Source organism: Orycteropus afer, unplaced genomic scaffold (genome assembly GCF_000298275.1).
Source record: "Orycteropus afer afer isolate SDZICR_OR568_19922 unplaced genomic scaffold, OryAfe1.0 scaffold00006, whole genome shotgun sequence".
NCBI lineage: Eukaryota > Metazoa > Chordata > Mammalia > Tubulidentata > Orycteropodidae > Orycteropus > Orycteropus afer.
This window is the reverse complement of record NW_006921593.1, coordinates 9,143,773-9,167,629: the sequence shown is the minus strand read 5'-3', so window position 1 is coordinate 9,167,629 and position 23,857 is coordinate 9,143,773. Positions and strand designations below refer to the sequence as shown.

At 45.8% G+C, this 23,857-nt stretch overlaps 2 protein-coding genes across 2 annotated transcripts in view; one reads left to right on the top strand and one right to left on the bottom strand.

Annotated features, from left to right (window-relative positions):
- Positions 1–2,843: 2,843 nt before the first annotated feature.
- SBDS (SBDS ribosome maturation factor) lies at positions 2,844–8,292 on the bottom strand. Its single transcript, XM_007940617.2, has 5 exons — positions 8,165–8,292; positions 7,386–7,515; positions 6,420–6,620; positions 4,298–4,462; positions 2,844–2,972 (listed from the first exon to the last, which is right to left on the bottom strand). The coding sequence occupies exons 1-5, from the start codon at positions 8,290–8,292 to the stop codon at positions 2,844–2,846; spliced, it is 753 nt and encodes a 250-aa protein (XP_007938808.1).
- Positions 8,293–8,514: 222 nt separating this feature from the next.
- Positions 8,515–23,857, top strand: part of LOC103196806 (S-adenosyl-L-methionine-dependent tRNA 4-demethylwyosine synthase TYW1) — a 161,741-nt gene continuing 146,398 nt past the window's right edge. The window contains exons 1-7 of the mRNA XM_007940605.2: positions 8,515–8,557; positions 10,361–10,585; positions 11,425–11,555; positions 12,537–12,674; positions 15,565–15,666; positions 17,650–17,844; positions 19,620–19,886. Of these exons, the coding sequence (XP_007938796.2) occupies positions 8,515–8,557; positions 10,361–10,585; positions 11,425–11,555; positions 12,537–12,674; positions 15,565–15,666; positions 17,650–17,844; positions 19,620–19,886 (1,101 nt within the window). The remainder of the gene's footprint in view (positions 8,558–10,360; positions 10,586–11,424; positions 11,556–12,536; positions 12,675–15,564; positions 15,667–17,649; positions 17,845–19,619; positions 19,887–23,857) is intronic.

Sequence of the window (23,857 nt, the reverse complement as noted above, 5' to 3'; positions counted from 1 at the left end):
TGAAGTCCAGCCATCCTTGCTTCCAAGGAGCATTTAGCTGCACGTCTTCCAGGACAGATCTGTTAGTTCTTCTGGCAGTCCACGGTACTTTCAATATTCTTCACCAACCCAACACAAAAGCTTCAACTCTTCTTTGGTCTTCCTTATTCATTGTCCAGTTTTCACATGCGCATGAGGCGATTGAAAATACCATGGCTTGGGTTAGGTGCACGCTAGTCTTCGAAGAGACATCTTTGCTCTTCAGCAGTTTAAAGCAGTCTTTTGCAGCAGATTTACCCAGTGCAATACTGGGTATTTCCTGACTGCTGCTTCCATTGCAGATCAAAACCACAATGAAATGCCATAACACTTTCAGTAGGATGGCTAAGAAAAAAACAATCAGAAAATAAACAAATCTTGGCAAGGATATGGGAAAACTGGAACTCATCCATTGCTGTAGGAATATAAAATGGTATAGCCCCTGTGGAAAACAGTGGGGCAGTCCCTCAAAAAGCTAAAAATAGAGCTACTATGTTGTTGTGCTGTCAAGTCGGACCTGACTCATAGTGACCCCTCCTTAGATTTCTGAGGTGGTATCACTATGGAAATAGATTACCCAACCTTCCTTCTAAGGAGTGGCTGATGGGTTTGAACCGCCAGCCTTCTGGTTAGCAGTCAATGCCTTAGGCACTACACCACAGAACTCCTACAGCTACCGTATGACCCAGCAATTCCACGCCCAGGTATATACCCAAAAGACTTGAAAGCAGAGACTTAAAAACAGACACTTGTGCACCAATGTTCGTTACAGCATTAAGTCAAGGCATGCAAGGGTGTACTACTCAGCCATTAGGAGAAATGAAGTCTTGATACTTGCGTGCTACAGGGAGGATGGAACCTGAAGACATCACACTGAATGCAGTATGTGTATGACCTCACTTGTATAGAAAGACAAGACGAGGCAAACGTATGGAGACCAGAGTTTATTAGTGGTTACCAGGGGTGGGATGAGAGGGAAAAAGGGTGTTAATCTTGATGGACTAATTGAATTAAGGGTAGGATTACACAGCAGATGACTGTTGTTGTTAGTCATACACCTGTAAAAACTGAACTGATAAAAGTTGTGTGATCGATTTATTTACAACTACAAATGAGAATCAAAGAGAGTAGCTTCTGAGGCTGCTTATGTACAACCAAACACCTCATGGGATTTAGTTTCTTGGTTTGGAGATTTACAGTCAAGGTTTCATGGGACATCCCAGTTAATTGGCCCAATAACATGTTTAGTGCTTCTGTTCCACCTCCTAGTACACTGTGTAGTGCCTGGGATCTTAAAAGCTTGCAAGGGCCATCCAAGGCACAACAATTGGTCTGTTCACCCAGAACAAGAGACAGGAGAGTCAGGAACAAGAGAATATGGAACGTGTGGCTTGGCATCTGTGAACAACTGCCTCCTCTGCCATGAGACTGGCTGGTGCCCAGCTACCATTACTGAACATTTTGATCAAAGAGTCTACAGAAGAATCCGGGTCAAAAGGGGAAACGCAGAACACAGTTTCAAATAATTAAGACTCCAGACTTTCTGGGGACATGCCGGGTAGATCAGCCCTTGAAACTACTGCCCTAAGATCATCTTTAAAACATAAATATCCCTGAAGTCTTCTTAAAAACCAACCAACAGTTTAGCTTATCTAGTGAAAAAAAGTCTGCCTTGAGCATTATGGTCTTTTAATAACCACCCATATGGGATCAAATGACAACAGCAACTGGAAAGATTAGATAGGATCTTAGAGGACAGCGAAAATGAGGGAGGAACAATTCAGAAAAGGTTGCAATAGTTGAACACCTTTAAGAATGTCATCAATCAGTCACTAAATCATACGTGTTTGTGTATGTCTCGCACAGTGGTTAAGCGCTCTGCTGCTAACCAAAAGGTCAGTGGTTTGAACTTGCCAGCCACTCCATGGGAGACAGACATGGCAGTCTACTCCTGTAATGACTACAGCCTTAAACAAGTTATGGGACAGTTGTCCTTGGTCCTATAGGACTATGAGTCACAAAGGACTTGACAGCAGTGGGTTGGTTTTTTTAAGCTGTCAGATGTTGATCAGGACAGGCCCTGTTCTGAGCACTGTGCATAATGCCTTATTTAGTCCCCAACCCTATGACAGACTAAAGGGTAGAGAGAGTTAGGAAGCTGCCTAGCAATACAGACCATGGATTAAGAAAAATGAGGGTGGTTTTACAGGTTACCTATGATTTCAGCTACTTTAAGAATTAGAATAAATGACTTTATTTTTGCCAAGAATCACCTAGGTTACAGCAGCATGTTCCGTGAATATTGCTTACATCCCGTACAGTTGTCATGTACCTAGTTTTCGGACAATCAGGAAGTCGTCATTCAAGCTTCTGTTAGGCCACACGATAGTTACCCCAACATACACACTTCAGCAAGCATAAAGAAGACAGCAGATCTCTACATTTCCAGCAAATGGGCTTTCTGTGATACAGAACTATCCCCCGCACAATGACCTTAAAGGAACACATAACCTGTTACCTTTACAGCTGCAAGAGCTCAGGTAACTGTCACCTCGGAAAGCTACAAAGGCATGGGAAAGCAAAATGCTAGCCTAGACTTTGTATCTTGGGATTTCCATTTCAGCCTAAAACTACAAATTAACAAATACACAAAATTAACCCCACATAATTAAACTTCTGTAGGAAATTCGTCTTGTATACACGTTTCAAACAAAAATGGAACTTCTCCAATAGTCTGAGCAAGTAATTGGCAGACCACAGAAATAAAACAGTACTGTTGGAAAAGGAAACACTTTAGTGTTTGAGAGAGAAGAGACTGGTGAGTGTCATTCCAATTTCTCATCGCCTTCTTCCACGTCTTTCAAATTGAGCACTTCCAAAGAACCTTTTCCCTTTGTCTCCTTTTTTATCAGCTCATCAATTTCTCTGAAGCAGCCTGGGTCAATGAGACACACCTGAAACAGTGAACACAGTTGACATGAAGACAGCTGACAGAATGGAGTAAACCCAGTGGTAGCTTCCTTCCTGGGTATGTGGATGGAATGCTACAGATCTATGGTGAAATACAAAACAGAATGCATGAGCAATGGGTGAGGTTCAATTCCAGCCTCTGCCCTCAAACATCCAGGGAGGGGCCTGTGACAGGCACTAACCCTCCTGCTTAACGGTGTATCCAGACTCCTCAGCTGTATAAGCAGGGGCTGGACTAGAAGACTCTGGTCCTTTTCATACAAAAGTTCACTCAATTTTATAAATACAGTAAAATGATCCCTTTCTAGCCATGTTGCAAGAAAAAGAAGCTGAAAGGCTTATTTAGAAACCATATATAAAGTTTTAAAAATATTTTAGAACTTCAAAGATCGTCTGATGGTGGTTTCCCGTTAAGAGTGAACACTCACAATGCTTAACAAGCTCCCAGCCCAGTGATACACTGGAGAAGCCGCCAAGCCCTACAGACCCGGACTGGCTGTCGGAAGGTGTGGGGTCAGGAAGATTGTGTTGCTGCCTTGAAAGGCTCTCTGGTGACTGAAGTGTCCAACTTTTAGTCTCTCTTCTTTTTTCCCCATGACAGAAGGCTCAACTGTAAAATCTGTTCTCGCCTCTAAAATGAACATGATCGACAATCTAATCATGAATAACTCAACTGAAAACCAAAACAGGGCTTTGAACTGGTTCACTCAGGGCCAAGGAAGTGAAACTAGAACAGAGCTAAATTTTTACAATTTGGGGGATTGGAATGGTACATGAAACAGGAAAAATTATGCCCTGGAACAGGAGAGATGGAAGAAGCATAGTGGAGTTGGAAGAGCTCCCTTTCAGGAGCCTGATGCAGGAGACTGGATTATTTCCTGGACTGTGAAGAACAACACACTTTCAAAGTGGTGTTGTCAGCTGCCATCTTTGAACTGGGCACTGTTTTGAACTCAGCCCGAGATTTGGTTGCTGCACAATGTGCACGCTGCCTTTGTTTTCTAAAAGGGAGTTTCTAGCAGGGCTTTGACTCTTCATTCTTCCCATTCCGTTTCACCCACATGTAAAAAATTTGGGTCCATTCTGGTGTCACTCTGTCAGTCACGACTGAACAGGGCTCAATTGGTTTGAAGGCCTAAAACAGTCACAAGGTCCTTAAACTACAACTTAGTTCCACTTAGGTTTCAATATTTTAACCTAATTCTAGGAAAGATGTTTTCAGACATATCTATCTTATCATTCACACCTTCTAAATGTTAGGACTGGAGGCTAAAAATTTTGGTAGCAAGTAACAGTATTTCCATCTTACAATTTCTAACTGTTGGTCGTAGTCTTCACTCTCTATGACCTTGATCAGCGGCTTGAGCTTCTCTCTCAGCTTCTTCCCTTCACTCACGGGGAGAAGGAACCGCAGTCTCATGTGCGCTCGCTCGATCTTCATTTTCTCCTTTAACTGCTTTATCACTTCCAGAGCCTGTCAAGACAAAAGTGAAAATGTGTGCAATTTCTTTAGTTCTTCCGCCACATTATTTCACAAGGTATTCAAAATAAATCAATTGCTGGCTGGATTAGGCAATGGTTCCTTAGATAGAACACCAATGGCATAAACAGGAAAAAAAAAAAAAAAGATAAATTGGACTTCATCCAAATGAATTAACTTTTTTTTTTTGTTAGTATTTGTGTTTTTGATGAAAGCTTATATAGCAGATTAGTTTCTCATTCAACAATTTCTACACAGGTTGTTCAGTGACATTGGTCACACTCTTCCTTATGTGCGGCATTCTCGTGACTTCAGCGTGGGTCGTTCTGTCTCCAGTTTGCCTGCCCCTTACCTTTGTTTTAAAGTGATGCTGACAGTCTGGTCTCATATAGATGCTTTTTGAAGAAGTGCAGTACCTGCAGCTGATACTCTCTATTCTGTGTGCCTGCCTGTTACTTAGCTAAAAGTTAAGTGACCTTGGGATAGTTTTGGTTCAAGGTTTAAAGAGTATCTCAAGGTAACAGCCTTGGGGATTATCTAGTTGGTCCAGTAAGTCTGGATTTTTTTTTTAAGAATCTGAGGTTCTGTTCTGTATTTTAAAATTATTATCAAGAAAATGAAATGACAGCCTACAGAATGGGAGAAAATATTTGCAAATTATATATCTACCTAATATTCAGAATATATAGAACTCTTACAATTCAACAATAAAAAGGCAACACAATTAAAAAACAGGCCAAGAATTTGGATACGCAGTTCTCTAGAGAACATATACAAATGGCCAATAGGCACATGTGGAAAGATGTTCAACACCACTAGCCATGACAGAAATCAATTCAGAACCACATTGAGCTCACACTTCACACACCAGGATGGCTATTCTCAGAAAGAAGGACAGCAAGTGCTAATAAGAATGTGGAGATTGGAAGCCTTCTCCAGTGCTGGTGGGAATATAAAATGCTGCAGCTGTTTTGGAAACTGTTTGCTGGTTCCAGTTCCTCCTAGTTACCATCAGTTCCACTCCTGGGTATACAGCCAAGAGAAATGAAGGCACATGTTGACACAAAAACTTGTCATGAATTTCACAGCAGCATTCTTCATGATGGTGAGAAGGTAAACACCACCCAAATAACCAATGAAATGGTTTTTATACAAAAAAAAAACCAAACCAACCCACTGCCATGGAGTCATTTCCCACTCACATTGCCACTAGAGGACAGAATAGAACTGCCCCATAGGGTTTCTAAGGCTGTCATCCTTTATGGAAGCAGACTGCCTCATCTTTCTCCCATGGAGCAGCTGGTAGGTTATTCAACCATAAAAAAAATACAATACTGACACATGCTGCAATGGATGAACCTTGAAAATATTATGCTGAGTAAAAGCAGCCAGACATGAAAGACCACACAGGGCATGATTACATGTACATGGCGTGTGCACAACGGGCAAGTCCATAGAGACACAAAGGATGCGATGGCCAGGGGCTTGAGGGAGGCCGTACTGGGGCTGACAAGTACTGGGCTTCTCTCTGAGGTGATGAAAATGTTCTGAAATTAGGTCGTGGGCACAGTTGCAAAATGTGACCACATCAGTGATATGCACATTTTGAAAAGGTGACTTTTGTGTTATATGATTACATATAAATAAAAAAAATGTGAAAAGTACAGTCAGAGATGACCCTTTAAAAATCCAAGTTTTATCTTCCAAGGTATGTTTTGGATCATTTGGATGATGATGAGAATCCTATCTGTGTTTAGGTTAAAAAAAAAAGAAAATGACGTTACCTCTATTGATAACTCGTCACTCCCTTCAAAAAAGAAAAAAAACAAAAAAACTGTACTGATTTGCTTCCAAGTAGCATCACTTTATAATCACAGGCGCATTATTTTAATAATTGATTTAAGGAAAACTCTTTGCACAGGGAGCTCTGATGCTGCTAGAAGACACTCACCTGCTGTTTTGTGCTCTTGTTGGTTTTGACTGAATAGTGGATGTCCTTCATGGCTCTCTCAATAAGGATGACAGTGTACGGTCTCTTTGTTTCAGGATTCACACATTTGTCTGCTACAATAGTTGCAATGTCCCGAAACATCTGCTCCAGCTGTGTGTGCCTTTCTTTATCGGATACTTGAACCTCTCCTTTAGTCAAAATCTGGGGGGGTGGGGAGGGGAAATCAAGAAGCCAGCACAGGTGTCTGTCACATGCTATTTGCTAACCACACACAAGAATGAGTAACTAGGGAAGAAAAGGGAATTTCATCCTTTCCAGCTGACAGGTAAATAATGACTTAAGCTTTGCTCAGAGGAAGCACTAGGTTATGAGGGTCCAAAAATGTCACTTACTTAGAACCGAGGGGTGGGGTGGGGAAATGGTAATCTTACCAAAGGGCTTAAATAATAAAATACTTGAGAAGAAATTCTATTTCCAAGTATAACTCAAAAAAACCTAACTCACTGCTGTTGAGTCGATTTGACTCATAGCGACCCCTCCTTGGGCTTCTGAGGCAGTATCTCTATAGAAATAGATTGCCCAGTCTTCCTTCCCAGGAGTGGATGGTGGGTTTGAACCTCCAGCCTGCTGGTTAGTAGTCCAATGCCTTAAGCCCAAAATATATGAATGGGCAAAGGAGATAATTTAGTAGAAAGGTCAAATTCCAGAGGCTTTAGCAAAACATCGGCATGCCTTGAATTATTAAAAGCGAGATTGTGCATTGCTCAGCTGGGACCAAAAGGCGGGCGGTCAGAACCTTCCCACCTGCTGTCTGGCAGAAGGACCTGGCAGTCTGCTTCCCTGAAGGTGACAACAGCCTAGGAAACCACATGGGGCAGTTGTACTCTGTCTTACAGGGTGTTAGGAGTTGGAATCCCCTAGAGGGCCCCTAACAGCAACACAACGCGGACCACTGGCAGAACCCACCTGCTTACAGATTTCAGTCTGGTCATCGGTTCCAAATGCATTGACAAGATCTTCCTTCTTTGCAACCTGACCTTTGGAGACATTGACAAACACTGAGTGGGTCTGCAGAACTTCATCAAGGTCTTTTTCCCTTGTAAGGGCAGGAGAGAGAGTCCTAGTGAATACACCGGAAACCTGGACATTCATTCACATTTAAACGCAAAAAGGTAACCATGTCAAATAGCAAGAAACAACAAATACTCCTAAGGGACGATGAGAGCAGAGGAAAGTATTTTCAAAACGCTGATGGGCATTTAGAGTCGCCTTTACTCACTGGAGAAAAACTTCAGGGAAGTAGGAAGGAGGCTGGGGTAGGGATGAGGGCGTGGCGGCAGGGCGGGCGGCTGCCGAGGAAAGGCGAGCCCTACAGGGCAGCGGTGACGACGCCACGCACTTCGCTCAAACTACTTGGCGCTGTGACGTCAGCTGCAGTAACGTCATCAAAGTATTTGGAAGGGTAAGTTTTTAGTTTTACGATTCTGGAAACGGACTGTAATTATGAGGTTCCTTATTGTGTCTTTTATGCCAACAAAATAAAACTCCAACAACCCCAAACCAACCACAAAAAGGACCCCTTGCTCAGGCGTCAAGCTCGGGCCCGACAGTGACCTCTCAGGCTGCTAGCAGGAATATTTTCCATTTCCTTCTCCAGCCTGGCGCACCCATTAGACCAGATCAGAGAGACAGGCGGCGTCGGGGGCTCCCGACTCCGCCCAGAGCCGCAAGGGAGGGTCACTCACACGCCGCTCCGCCAGCCGACGACCTTGTTTTTGTAGCAGGCGATTTCAAAGCGCTTGCCACCGCGCTTCATCCGCACTACGGCCACATTGGTCAGGCGGATCTGGTTGGTTGGGGTGAAGATGGACATGGCGGCTGTTCACAGACCTTGGCCGGGCGAACCAGAGCAGACCTGTTACTCGGCCGAGGCCACCCGCGCGGCGCTGTAATGGTCCTGCGACGGCGGCGCAACAACGTCCGCAGAGCGCGCACCACCCGGACAAGCTCAATCCAGGGAGCCGCCACAATATACTCGGCTGACTTACTGCGCAGGCGTCAAGTGGCGAGGCCACTGGACTAGGAAAGGGGAGCAATGACGCCTGCGCGTTTTGGCTTTTACGACATCGCTCCGCGCCGTAAATGAGAGGGAATTTTTCTTAGTGATCGGGTGGAAACGCTCCACTGGCGCTGCATAGTTCCGCCGTGGTCAGGGGTCATACCAACTTTAACTTTCCGTTGCGGACGAAATTTGACATAACGTAGGCAAAAAAGTGCGACTAACCCCTGCGCACCCATCACGCTGCCTCAGCTGTTATCAACATTTTGTTGTCACCTTCCCACTCCGCCGAGTATTTTATAGCAAATGCTCTTATATTTCAGCCTTAAATATTTCAGTATATTAACAGATAAACCCAACAGGATTAACCACAGTTCTTTAATATCAGCTAATACCCAGTCCATAACCCCAAGCCATGCCTTTTTATAGTCGGTGTGTTCTAATGAGGATCCAAACAGCCCTACAAATTGTATTTGGTTGATGAGCCGCTTAAGTCTGTCTTTTCCAAATCAACAATTTTTCACAGGTATAATTCAGTGATGAGCACATTCTTCACATGGTGCACCCGTTCTCCCCATTCTTTTCTAAATTATTAACATAAACTCCACCATTAACATAAACTCAACCCCTCTTAGCAAAAACTCCTTTTTCTCCCACTCCTAAAAACCACTAATAATCTTCAGTTTCCATATGTTTGTAGAAATAGCCTAAGGGTTTCCAGGTCTGTAATCTTCACTGAAGTGGAGTGCCACATCGTTTTCCAGCAGAGTGGTTGGTGGCTAGAGAAAATATTGAAGTTGTCAGGGATTTTATTTTACTTGGGTCCAATCAACGCCAATGGAAGCAGCAGTCATGAAATCAAACAATGTATTACATTGGACAAATCCTCTGAAAAAGACCTCTTGAAAGTGATAAAGAGCAAAGATGTCACTTGGAAGACTGGCCCAAGCCATGATACTTTCAATCACCTCACATACATGAGAAAGCTGGTCAGTGAATAAGGTGTGTTGGCAAAGAATATCGAATGTATCATGGATGGCCGGGAGAACAAACAAATCTGTCTTGGAAGCAGTAGAGGTGGTATGTCCTTAGAATAGAGGAGAGGATGGTGAGCCTTTGTCTCTCATACTTTAGTCATGTTATCGGGAGGGACCAGTCCCTGGAGAAGGACATCAGGCTTGGTAAAGCAGAGGGTCGGCGTAAAAGAGGACAGATACTCAGTGACATCAACTGACACCGTGGCTGCAACCATGAGCTCAAACAGCAACGCTTGTGCGGATGGGGCGGGACTGGCAGTGTTTCCGTCGGTTGTACCGAGTTTTTACGAGCAGGAACCCACTTAACCCAAAAAAAAACAACAACAACAAAAAAAAAGCCCCAAACCCATTGCCATCCAGTGGGATCCGACTCATAGCGACCCCTCCTTGGGTTTCCCAGGCGGTATCACTACGAAAGTAGATTGCCCAACATTCCGAGGAGTGGCTGGTGGGTTTGAACTGCCAGCCCTCTGGTTAGTAGTCAAATGTCTTAGGCACTACACCACCAGAGCTCGCAAGAACCCACTTAAGGGCAGCTGAAAACAACATTCATCTGTTGATGGACCTTTCATTGGTTTCCACCTTTTGGCTACCATGAAGAAGAGTGCAACAATTAATACTGGTACATAACAGTCTCCATGAGTCTCTTTCTGGGCGCCCCTTTGCCCTCTTTTATCACACACGCCACTCATTTTTTAAACTGCCTCATGACCTTTCAACACCAGAGAGACTGCTCAGCCGTGGAGCGTCTTGCCGTCGCCCGACTTCTGGGCGGTGCTAAATCCCAGACTGTCCCTTGCTCCTCTGCGCTAGTCAGATCTGGACTGAGAATGCTGCGCGTCTAGGACCCGAGATCTGGGCGGAGCTCCGCTTTGGGCCCGCCCCTTCCCCCTTGGAGCCAATCGGGCTGGACCGCAAGCACTCCGGCTTCCCTGCCCTGGAAGGGCATGGCTGCCTCCGGGTCTGTGAGCTCTCCTGTGGGGTAGCTAGGGCGGCCTCCTGGCACCCTCCGCGGCTCACAAATTCTGCAGGTCTCAGGTCCCAGTCTCTGGTCAGGTGGCAGGGCATGGGTAAGGGTCCCCCGCGGGCATGGGTCGTGGGGCGGAAGGAGTGGAAACCATTTCTCTGGGACCCTGCTCCAGTCTCTTCAGAGACGGTAGCGTTTGGTCGCACCGTCAGCCCTCGGTGGGGGAACGTTGAACTGAACCCGCGCTTTTTGTCCTGGCTCTTGCCTCTTGAGGCTAGTGAGTGGATTTAGAGGGAGATTTCGCTTCTAACCTCATATAAAAGGCGGAGAAAACTGCCCCCTCCCGTCCTTGCCCACGTGTATTGGAACGTTCCGTTGGCTCCGGGGCAGAGCAACACCTGTGAACTCGTTCTTGGCTTCGCCTTTTGAAACTGGCCCCGGGTTCAGCAATTGCAGCAGGTCCCCGGGTGTCTCTCCTCAAAGTACGAGGCTTGAGGGGGGTTGTCTGAGAGCGCCTCACGAGTAGCCACGGGTCTTTACGAATGAAATTAGGAAAACCTACAACTCTTTTAAGCTTTTCTTATGGAGCAAGCATAACAAAGCCAAATTAATTCATAATTCCACGTCAAGGGTTTTCATTTTATGGTTTCTTGCTTTCCAATGTTTATGTCCATATAAAGGTACCAATTTTATATTTTGCTCTTTTTTTGAGTTTGCCTCGTTATGATAATTTTTTTGTGTTACTATTTTTATCACTTTATTTTCTATCGGTTTCTTTAGCCAGGTCAGTGACTATAATGGGTGTTATTTTTTTTTATTCGTAAAATATGGATGGACGTCTTCATATACGCAATATGTAACTAAACTGTATGCGTTAGAATACCAGTGAATGTCGTGTATGTAGTTTTTAACACAATTATGTATGTATCATTTTAAACCTAGAGCCTTCTCTGGATATATGGGACTTGTCCTCACCTTTCATGTCATTATGGATAAACAGATTTTACATATATTTGGGCTTTGCTGTTGGCATTGGCCTTTGGATTTGTGTCCAGATTGTCATCAAGAAGCAGGTAAGTGGAGTTATTTTTTCTTCAGAGGGTGTTTCGGGATCAGATTTCATACAGCATTTGGAGTGTACAGTGTAATTCGGAGTTGCTAAGCTTTCAGAAAAACACAGAAAAATTAAAAGGAACTTTTAAATCCCTTTCATGAAAAATTTATCTTTCGTCCATAGACATTATTTAAAAATTAAAAAAAAAAATTTATTGTGATTTGGTTGAAAGTTCACAGAGCAAATTCATTTTCCATACAGCAGTTCATACACATTTTGTTCCATGACACTGATTGCAGTCGCCACAGTGTAACAGCTCTCTTCCCACTTCCTCCCTGTGGTTACCTCCTCCCTGTGTCCGTCTTTCCTATGCATTCCTGCTCCCTGAGGTATCTCCCTGTGCAAATACCTTAGACATATTTTTAATGCCTAAAAATTTTCTGACTTATTAGAGACTAAGTTATTAACTTTTTCTTTGATGGGCTCTGGATGGCTCATTCTTAGATACAGGAACATTTTTTAATGAGAAATTGCACTTCATAAATGTAAAAACGACCTGTTCTGCACCTTTAGAGAGCAGTAGTCTACTCTATCCTTTACGTTTACGAAGTATAGGAAAAGTAAGTTCCTGTTGTTGTTCCACACATTATGGAGGAAAGTGTGTGCAGTTTTACTGTAGAGGGAATGGGAATCATGTCTTATGAAATGTGGGTCTTGCTTTGAAGCACCTGACTATACAAGGGCTAATATTTGAGGAAGGAGCCCTGGTGGTTAAGTGTTGGGCTACTAAGTGAAAGACTGTCAGTTCAAGCACCTCAGCCGCTTTGCAGGAGAAACAGCAGTCTGCTCCTGGAAAGATTACAGTCTAGGAAACCCTACGGGGCAGTTCTAAGTGGTCCTGGGTTAGCAGGTAAACTGAGTCAGTACCTGCTAATTCTCATCGCTACTGAATTTAGGAAAGGATTTAGATTTGATAGTGAATACATTGTTTATTTTCAAGGGTAAGAATTCACAGGAAAAATCTGTTCCCAAAGTCCCTTGGGATCTGATGACAAGTGGTTCCGCTTCCAATCAGAAGAAGGATGTGTTTGTGTCTGAAGTGAAGATTTTCTATGGCTCTCAGACTGGAACAGCAAAGGTAGGAATTGCGTGTGATGCTTTTCCTTGGGTTTCCTGACTCAGAAATTTCTGAAAAGTATCTTTGAGCAGTGAACTGAACTCGGTTGATCTTCTAGTCTTTAGTTTTCCTTTGCCTTTTCCCTCATATATTTTTGTTTTTGGGATGGCAGGTGGGTTTTCTTTTGTGCCCATTTCCAGCTGGTGGGTGCTGTGTGGTGGTCTGTGTTCCGAAGGTCTGCTTCAGCAGGATAGGGAGAGTTCTGAGTCCATTATTGATGCCTGGGGGTGTGGGACGGGGGGGTGAGGAAAGAGAATGGCTGCAGTCTCATCCGAGATGGGCCCCAAATCAAAACCAAACTCACTGCCGTTGAATCGGTTCCGACTGATAGCAACCTCCATTGGGTTTCCGAGGTGGTAAATCTTTATGAAGGTAGATTGCCCTGCCTTCCTTCCCTGGAGCATTTGGCAGGTTTGAACCCTCAACCTTCTGGTTAGCAGTCAAATGCCTTAGGCGCTACACCACCAGAGTTCCTTATGATGGGCCCCAGCATCTATTTAATGAAGCACATTGTGGCTTCTAATAGTGTTAATTTGTTAAAGGTAGACCTTGAGTACTGTGCCCACTCCTCACTTCAGGACTTGATTATGTTCCAAAGGCTAGGCTATTATGTGAAAATCAGCATTACATGAAAATGGAGGATGATATCATCACATAACTGCCAAACCACTGAGAATCATGGTGCAGCCAAGTTGGCACGTAACTTTAACCATCACAGCCAGTGTGACTCTTGCCTTGCTCCTTGGCCTTTGTTACTGCCAGACATATGTCATTAATGCACAGATAGTGGACTTTTCACTGTTGTCATAAATGTGCAATGTTGGATAAGGAGATAGTCGGCAAGTGAGGGGTTGGTGTACTTAAACTAGATGGGACTGCAGGATGCTTCCCCTTCTTTAATTGTATCCAGCTGTTTCCTGCTTCTTTGTTACAAATGTCAGGGCTGTTCAGTGCTTTCTAGGAAAAGATTCTGGGAGCTCTGGTGGCATAGTGCCTAAGGCATTTGACTGCTAACCAGAAGGCTGGTGGTTCAAACCCACCAGCCACTCCTCGGAAGGAAGGTTGGGCAATCTACTTCCGTAGTGATACTGCCTCGGAAACCCAAGGAGGGGTCGCTATGAGTTGGATCCGACTCGACAGCGGTGAGTTTGAGTTTTCAGTTTAGGAAAAGGTTCTGAGGAATGCCAAGCTGAAAATGTGTGGGAAGATAACCATGAAGGACTGTTACTTTTGTTTTCTATGCTCACTTCAGGGGAGGCTATTACTGCCCTCTTGTGGATGTTGTTTTGATTAATACTTCTCCACGGCACATAACAACAGCACTTGCTAGGTTTTTAATACTGCACTTACCATATTTCATATCACAGTTGAAAGTTGTTTAATAAATTCACCCTTGAGCAACAGAGGTGGGAAACCAGAAGAAAGGCAGAAAGGCATATGAGCAGTCAGAGCAAAGTCCTTGTGCGTGACTCATGTTGTTATCAGGTGTCCTCGTGATTTTGACTCATAGTGACCCCATGTGACAGAGGAGAACTGCTCCACGAGGTTTTGTAGGAAGGTCCCCAGGTCTTTCTCCTGCAGAGCTGCTGCGTGGGTTTGAACCCCCAACCTTTTGATTAGTGGCCGACCATTTCAAGGTTTGCTCCTCCAGGGCTCCGTAATGTTACTCAGCAGAGGCCTCACTCAGAGCCTCAGAATGAAGAGAACTCTCCAAACAACCTCTTTTAATATTCTGACTTTTCGTTCCTCTGGTGGCTACAGAGCTGTGTACTTTGGTTCTGCTGCGTTTCCAGTTTATCAGCTTTGTTCTCAGTAGTTGCCCGAGTGGGCTCCCCTTCATGGCAGCCTTAGATACGGCAGAATGAGCTGTTGCTGGTCCTATGCTGGCCGACCGTGAGTGCAGCGGCTCTGTGGGGATCTGTGAGGCACGCGGCCTCCCACTAGGGCTTCCTCCCGTCTGTCAGCCTGCCCCCATTGGCTTTCTAGGGTCAGAGAGGTGTTAGCATTTCTTATTCAGTAGTGATCTCCTCCCTTGTTCCATTCTCTTCACTACTCAGTCTCTTTATGAGTTTCTGTGTGTTCTAGGAGGGCAAGCAGTTAAAGTGTGTATAAGCCCGGGCAGGTGTCTTAGCCCTTGTGCCCTTATCGAGTGGAAAGCTGTTGGATGATTGATTTTTATAATGATGCTTGAGAAAATGGGAAAAGTAAGAATGTACTTGTGTTTATGATGACACACGTCGGTGAAAAAGACGACCCTCAGCGAGGTGGACTGACCCAGCAGCTGCAGCCGTGGGCTCAAACAGCAGCAGTTGTGTGGACGGCACAGGACCAGGCAGCATTTCATTCTGTTGGACTCGGGGTTGTTGTGACTCAGACCTGATTTGATGGCACCTAACAACAACAACAACAACAACAGAACCTTTTTCTGCTAAAAAAAAAAATATAGTCCTTTTCTAGTTTATAAGTTGTTTCAATGGATTCTTGGACTGAAGAAACAAGAAGGGGCTGATACCTGCTGATGTAGCCCTGGGCAAATGAGATCAAAGAGAAAGGGTTGCATGGAGCAGCTGGGGTCTGGACTAGGGTCTGACCAGGGAAGGGAAGCTGAGATTAATCCAGGATGCAGTTGGTGTGTGAAGTGGGACTGGGCAGTGTTTCGTGCTGTTGCATGGCGTCGCCGTGTGTCAGAATTAACTCGACGGCACCTAACAGCAACAGCAGCGTGTCAGATGCCTGTAGAAGTTTTCTGTGAGGAATGCTGCCTTCCCTCCCACTGAAGCAGGGTGGGTGAGGGCTGTATTTTGTGTCTTTGGCTTATTGATGACGTTGTTTGATTTTTTTCCCCCACTAGGGATTTGCGACAGTTCTTGCTGAAGCTGTCACTTCCCTTGGTCTGCCTGTGGCTGTTATTAACTTGAAGGACTATGATCCAGACGATCAGCTAGTGGAAGAGGTTGGTCACTGTCTGCTTTATTCTTTCTGTCAAAACCCTCAAATCTAATTGACCTGCTGTTTTGGGGGATAAATAGAGTTTTCAGCATAAATTGAATTTTCATGCTAAGGGATGGTTGCATTTTCACTGAATCAGAGGCTTTGGATGTGTGGTTTACACTGATTCTAGCATGGGCCTGTCTCTCTGGTGGGTTAGATTCTCTTGAGCTGGGGGTACGTGTGGGAAGGCTTTGGTGGTCTGAAGCCTGCTACAACTACCTTGAATCTCATAATAATGTTGTTCCTCATGGCAGGTGCGGTGCACATGGGGGCTGCCTGAAAGGTTGAGAGCATGGGCTTTGGAGGTAGACAGATCCCTTATGAGCTGTGTGACCTCATTACTTCATTTTCATGAGGGCTTAATTTCTTCTCCTGAAAAATGCTTCTCCCCTTCTCCAGTCAGGCCCAGTCAGGGGAGTTTGCTTGACATCAGTGGTTCCCAGAGTATTGTCCCCCAACCAGTAGTATTGGTGCTTCCTGGGAGCTTGTTAGCAGGCCCTCTGGCCCTGGCCCCACTGAGTCAGAGACTCTGCAGGTGGGACTGTGTTTTAACAAATCTTCCGGGTTCTGATTCATCTGATGTTGGAGGAAGCACTTAGAGGCGGGGTTGACATGCTTTTTCTATCAAGGGTCGCAGAATAAATGTCTTCAGCTTTGTGGGCCATGTCACTGCTCAGCCCTACCACGAAATAGCAGACAGCTGTGAACCCCAAAATACCAACCCCATTGTGATCAGGTCACTTCTGTCTCTCAGTGACCCGTGTCTCACGTGGTAGCGCTGTCCCGCTGGGTGTTCTTCACTGTGACCTTTACAGAAGCACACCAGCAGGCTTCCCTCCTATGGTGCCGCTGGGTGGTTCAGACTGCCAGCCTTTAGGTTGACAGCTGATTACAAACCGCTTACACCGCCCAGGGACCAAAAGCAGCCGGAGACATTGTGTCAATAAATTTGCCTTCCAATAAAACTCAATTTACAAAAACGGGCGATGAGCCACATTTGACCTGTGGGCTGTAGTTTGCTAGCCCTTTCTTAGAGGATAAATTTCTAACTGTAACGCTCTTTCTTGTGCAAGAAAATGTGCAGCACAAGTGAGGGAGCTTGGATCTGTTATTATTTGTGAAAGATTATCATTGAACATGGATATTTTCTTATTAGTGAGACTTCTTGTAAGTTACCTCATGACTTGGGACTTTTCATGTACATTCACGGGGATGAAATTCTCGGGCTGGCAGGACTGGAGGAGTGCTGGTGGCGCACACGATGAAGCATTTGACTGCCAGCTGAAAGCCTGGCAGTTGAAATCCACCCAGAGCTGCCTCTGGAGTACCAGCCCGGTGATCTGCTTCCTAAGGTCCCCACCTTGAGAAGCCGTGGAGCAGGTCTGCTCTGCACACAGGGCTCTCCATGAGCTGGAGTCAGCCCGATGGCAACTAATGAGAACTGCAAGCAGACCTGCGATGTATTTTGTTTCCCTGGAGATGATGGTGGCTGGTGGTATTTTACATGGGATTTTGTAGCTTTACTTTTTCACCAGTGCTTTAAGTTTTTTTGGTGTTTTTAAATTTTTTGTTGCTTTAATTTTTAATAACTCTAAAACATTCGTTGTTTTTTAGAGATCTTCCTGTATTTTTTCCTTTTCCTGCCTGACTTGCATTTTTGTTTACAGTCAGCAATGACAGGAATTCATTATCTGAAAGATAGAGTAGAGAATACGGTGAAGGGCTGCTGTGGGTCTCTTGGTTTGGGCACAGTTTTCTCCCCTGTGTGAGACGTCCTTGTCGCCTTTCTGTCGCTTTTGAAGATGAGTCACATGGAGGAACACAACCTTTGGCCTTTAAGATTAATATACTTTGAATGTCATTGTTTTAATAAAGGATTTTTTTTCTTTGAAAAAACTTAAAAGTGTATCAGAGATTCTCCTGAAATGGTTCCTTTCTTGGTTAGGTTAGCAGTAAGAGCGTCTGTGTCTTCTTGGTTGCTACGTACACCGACGGCCAGCCCACTGAGAGTGCTCAGTGGTTCTGCAAATGGTTGGAGGAGGCATCCAGTGATTTTCGGTTTGGCAGAACTTACCTGAAGGGTCTGAGGTACGCTGTGTTTGGCCTGGGAAATTCTGCCTACTCGAGCCACTTTAACAAGGTAAGGATGTGTTGAATACAGGGGTAGATTTTCCTTTTTAAGAAAATCACGTGCACATGTGTATGTGAAGTAATTCACAAGCTTTGCTACTTAATCATCCCTTTTGGTGTTACTCTTTACAGTGGGGAATTGCTGCATGCTTAGATCCCAGCCTGGCATTTTGTTGTTGTTAGCTGTTGTTGAATCGGCCCCTGATTGAAGGCAACCCATGCACAGCAGGATCGGACTGTTGTGACCCACAGGGTTTTCATTGGCTGATTTTGGGAAGTAGATTGCCAGGCCTTTCTTCCTAGTCTGTCTGAGTGTGGAAGCTGTGCAACACACAGATCTCCTCTGAGGGACAGGTGAGGTGAGCTCCGATTCTCCTGTGTGGAAGGCGACTCTTACCACTGTGTCACCACTGCCCTCACTTTATGGGGTCTCAGTCAGTCAGTGTTGAATGAAATAAGCACGCGTGTTGCAAAGTGGCAGCAGCTGCCTCTCACAGCCTGTCATGTGCAGCCTCCTGTCCCCCAGGTAGCACTGGTTCTTTGGACATTTTCATCAGCCTGTTCCATGGTTGGCTGGCCTTTAATGGCCAACCTGAAAAATACGGTTGAGCTCATTTTCTTTGAGTTGTTAATTTATGAAGGAAAATAAAGGGGAAGCGATCACTTGTTTATGTAAGAAAACTTACTGCTAAGTTTATTTTGCTCTGTTTTTCTGGATATTTTTTCTGAAGGAAATTAACTTGGCTGCCTTTTGATTCTGCATCTTGTTTTCTGACTCATGTGTTACAGAGTAGAACTGCCCCATAGGGTTTTCTCAGCTGTGATCTTAAGAGTGTTAGGCCGTTTCCTCCATAGTAACTGCTGTGTGAGTTTGAACCACCAACCTTCTGGTCAGCAGTTGAACGCAAACTGTGCACCACCTAGGGGCCTTCAAAGACCCTTAGTGGTTCTGAAAAGTTACCAGAATTTTTTAAGTGTACCTTTCTCTAGATAGAGGAAGCCCTGGTGGTGCAGTGGTTAAGTGCTCGGCTGCTAACCAAGAGGTGGGTGGTTCGAACCCACTAGCTGCTCTGCAGAAGAAAGGTGAGGCAGTCTGCTTTCATTAAGTCTTCAGCCTTGGAAACACTCTGGGGCAGTTCTCTTCTGTCTTACGGGTCACTGTGAGTTGGAATCCACTTGGTGGCAGTGGCTTGGTTTTAGGTTTCTCTTGACACAGGTCACAGCCCAGCTCACTTATCTCTGTTGAAATGTGAGTCTTGGTGAAGGTGGGAGCTGCTTCTTAACATTCTTTCATTCACTTGTTTGATTGCTGGGTAGGCCCCTGCCCCCTCGTCTTCAAGGGGATCAGGTAAATGTAGGTGTGTATGTATTTAGTTGAATGCCCAGCCTCGCAGGAAGCCTGCTAGGTCTTTGAACACTCAGCTGGCTCCTGATACCCCTGTGCTCGGCTGTATTGTTGGCACATTGGTGAAGTATGTTTGTGAATTTGTGAGTCTTGCCAGGTTGGTTCCGTTTGTGCTTTATTGTCGAATGTGCTTTGGTTCTGTTACGTTTTTGGAGCTGACCATGCCATAGAGCAGTGGTTTTCAAGCTGTAGTTTGGGCTTTGGGCCTTTGTTTAGTGGAAGCCTGATGCAGGGAACCGGGGTTGTGTGCGCTGAGCTGGTGGCTCTCCCTCTATGCGGCAGGAGGCTCCAGAGCGACCCTGGGCTTCTGCAGAGCGGAGGCTGCAAACCGCTGAGTCAGCAGGTTGTGTTTTCAGCTCATCCGCCTCCTTTTCTTGTAGGTTGGCAAAAATGTCGATAAGTGGCTTTGGCTGCTCGGAGCCCATCGTGTGCTGACTCGAGGGGAGGGCGACTGCGACGTGATTAAGAGCAAACACGGCAGCATTGAAGCTGACTTTAGTGCTTGGAAGACCAAGCTCGTCGCCCGGCTGCAGGAGCTTCGTCAAGGAGAGAAAAAACCATGTGGTGGCAGCTGCAAGAAGGGGCACTGCGAATCCGGTCAGCACGGCTCGGAGCGGCGAGAGTCGCCGCCTCACAGAGACACTGAGGTGCGTAGCCCACGTGGTCTGCTGCTCTCCTCCCACGGGTGCAGACACTGAGCCTGACCTCTGCCCTGAGGAATGATGCCGTTGGCTGCGGGGTGGAAGGAAGACCTGGTCCTGGGGTGGCAGCGGTTGAGGGTGAGCGTGGCCTCGGAGTTGAGCCAGGCTGTGGGGGTGTTGCCCATAGCTCTTCTCCCTTGCTTGCTTTATCAGTGAGGCAGATTTTTACATTTTACTGGTTAGAGAACAGGTTGCTTAGGTTAAGCATATCCAAGACGGAGCGTCCATCTTCATATCCCCAGACCACATGTTTCTCCTGACCTCTCTTAATCACTCCATCGGTCACTGAAACTCAAAGGCTGAGAGCTGTACTGGATTCAGTAGTCTCACCCCGCACATTCTAAGCTCTTCCTTCTTCTGAGACCCTGGTTTCTCTGAAGCCCCAGTCATCAGCACTGTCCCTTGCTGGTGCCTTCCCCCCCTGGCCACCTGCGTCACTCAGGAGCAGCTGTGGCTACTGACTCACTGTGTTTCTCTCCCCCTTGTTTAGCTCATTCTTGTTTGGGGCCGAGTCATCAGACAGGTGGTTTGTGTAGCACCTGGGCCTGCCAGCTTCCTGGCCTTGGCACCTCCAACACCTTTCGTTTCATAGACCGGGGCTGCCTACTTCCATGGTCGAGTCTGGAACTTCAAGTTCCCTTTCTCTGGCCTCACTCTGGTGCTCCTACTTCAGTAGTCTTTGGATTCCACTCCATCCTGTAACGTTTTCACTAGGTACTGAAAGTTCTTTCCCTCCCTTCCCTTTGTATCCATGGGAGCTTTTATGTGCAGTTGCCTTCTCTCTCACTTCCTGTTCAGCGTGAATGGCCAAACCACAAGAACCAAAACCTCGTTGCCGTTAAATCGGTTCTGGCTCATGGTGACCCCACGTGTTACACAGTAGTGCTGTTCCATAGCGTTTTCCTGGCTGTCATCTTTACGGATGCAGATCTCCAGGCCTTTCTTCTGTGGGACCGCTCAGGGACTTTGAACTGCCAACTTTAGGTTAATAGTCAAGCACAAACCATTTTTGCTACCCTAAACCTCAGCCGAACCCTAAGTCTGGTTGAAGTTGCTCTCTGCCCTCCCTGTGACTGCTGCTGTTTGACCACAGGTTTCGTGACTGAAAACCAAACCCACTGCCATTGAGTCAATTCCAACTCATAGTGACCCTATAGGACAGAGTAGAACTGCCGTATAGGTTTTCCAAGGCTGTGAATCTTTATGGAGGCAGACTGCTTGTCTTTCTCCCATGGAGTGGCTGGTGGGTTCCAACTGCTGACCTTTTGGTTAGCAGCTGAGTGCTTTCACTGCTGCACCACCAGGGCTCCAGAACTACCCGACAAGCCCATGACATTCCCTGTGAAGTTATGTCGCTGTCCAAGACGACTTTCCACACCCTCTTTCTCCCTGCCCCTTACCCCACCTTTGAAGCCATCAGAGAGCACCTGTCTTTTCATCAATCCCCTGCCTGATGCATGGATTGTCACCTTCTTTCTTGTCGCAGAAAATCCAGGATCTGGTTTCTGTCAGGAAATTCCTGTCCAGTTCCATGTGTGCTCTAGGGTCAAGGTTTCTGTCCCCTCCCACATCTCTCTCCCGTGTCGTTAATTGCTCTCTTTACTAGATTGTTCCGTGAACTTAAAGATCGCCTCTCGGATCACTTCAGGCAAATACTCAACTGAGGAGTAAATGAAAAGCAGGTGCTTCCTTAAGCATCGTCTTCCGGCTGCCAGCCCATCCTTCATCTCTCTTTCCTGCTGGCCTTTCTGTTTGTTTACATTCGTTTATCCTCTCTCCAACTGGCTCTTAACATTTTTGAAACTTTTTATTGAAATCAGAAGTAGCACTTTTACATTTAAAACCTCAACTGGTACTTACTAGGGTCATGACTGGAAACAACAGTTCCCTGCCCCATTTGTCTGATTCTCGTTTTCCTAAGGCAACCGCTTTCAAATCTTTTTGCTTTTTTTCCCAAGCATTTACCTCTTTATTTCTAAATAGTAGTCTCTTACATGGACAGAAGAAGCCCTGGTGCTGCAGTGGTTAAGTGCTTGGCTGCTGACTGAAAGGTCAGCAGTTTGAACCCACCCAGAAGCTCTGTGGGAGAAAGATGTGGCAGTTTGCTTCTGTAAAGACTGACAGCCTGGGAGACTGTGTGGGGCGGTCCTCCTCTGTCTTCTAGGGGCACTGTGAGTGGGAATTGATTCAGCCGCAATGGGAAACCCAGCCGAAGAACGAAGGCCTGGCAGTCTACTTCGGAAAATGAGCCAGTGGATCACAGTGGACTGTCAGTGTTTAGTTTGCGTTCGTGGGGCTGCGTGAATGGGGACTGACTCAGTGGCATCTTAGAATGACAGCAGCATCGATTGCTTGCCCCCCCAAATCACCCACAGATGTTCCCTTCCTTTTCTGTGAGTCTGATCACGCTTTAGATCACTGTTAGATCGTCATTCAGTGTTTAGTTCTTAACAGTAGTTCACACGTTCACACAGCTGTCCTGGCGCTAAGTAACACTGTTGATTTCTCTTGGGAGGATAATTGCCACATCTGCTTAGGTTTCTGTGTACCTGTCGCTGACTCATTCCCACACCTTCACAGAACTGTCTGGCTCACTCAGCGTCCTGTTGTTCTTACTGATTCTGGGAGACCATCCTCTGAGTGCCCCCAGGCCCTGGGCAAGCCTGGCTGCCGCTGAAGTTCAGGGTCTGTGCACATATGCCTCACATTTCTCTCTGGTGTCCTGCGTTGGATTCCTTGGCTCCTGGGTTCCGTATCTCCGCCTTTTTGGTTGATTCTGGTCTTTGGAGCCCGTTCTCTTGTAGTTCTCTGAGGAAGGGTACTGCAGAAGGCAGTTTTTAGTTTTCTTGGATCTGCGTGTGTCTTTATCAGACCTTCACAGTTGATGGATGCTTTGGCTGATAGGGAATTCTAGATGGGGTTAATTTTCCTCCAGAAAATCGAAGGCTCTGATTCATTGTCTTCAGTTGTAGTGTTGCTTTAGGAGCCTCCATTTTAATTGGGCTCTTAATTTCTTACTATGTGCCTTTCTTTTTATCTCCTGCTGGAAGCCTTAGACCTTACGAATAGAGCCCCTCTAGCCATCTCCCCAGGAGCTCTGGTAGCATAGTGGCTAAAGCACTTGACTGCTAACCAGAAGGCTGGCGGTTCAAACCCACCAGTCACTCCTCGGAAGGAAGGTTGGGCAATCCTACTTCCGTAGTGATACTGCCTTGGAAACCCAAGGAGGGGTCGCTATGAGTCGGGGCCGACTCGACGGCACATAACAACAACAACAACAACAGCCATCTCCCCAGCGCTCTGGTCTCTAATCACCTTTCCTGCTTTCCCTTCCTTACCCTGAGGAGGTAGCCTTGTGGGCTCTCAGCTTTTGATTCAGGCCTTGCGTGGGCCTCCCTCCTTGGAGCATCTGTTTGACTTTACCTGCTTGTCGTGTGCTCTGCAGCTGTCACACTAGTGTCACCAGAGCCCAGCAGATGTTCTCAGTGTCATTACTCACTACCTCCCAAAATTCCCCTTTTCTGTCCATATTTGGCCTCTCTGGATCTCTTTTTGCTAATTCCATGATGCATTGAAAATGCTGCTTTTTAAATATGATGTGATTCAGGTCTTGTTGTTTTCTGCAGAAGGCTTTTCAAGGTACATAAATAATCTGCCGTGGACTGGAAACAGAAGTCCCAGTGAACTGCCACCCACTCTGCAGAGGTTACTCTTCCCTTGGTCCAAGAAGCTTCATGTTGTCAAGCCTTGTAAATATTTCCTGTTCTTATTTTACTTGGCCTCTCAAGGAGCACTTGACAAACTCCTAATTCTTCTGTGACGACAGCATCATTTACATGGTTTTCTTCCTTGTTTACTCAAAGTCCTCTTTCTTTACAAACCAACCTGTAAATGTTGGAGTGACTCATGGCTTGGCA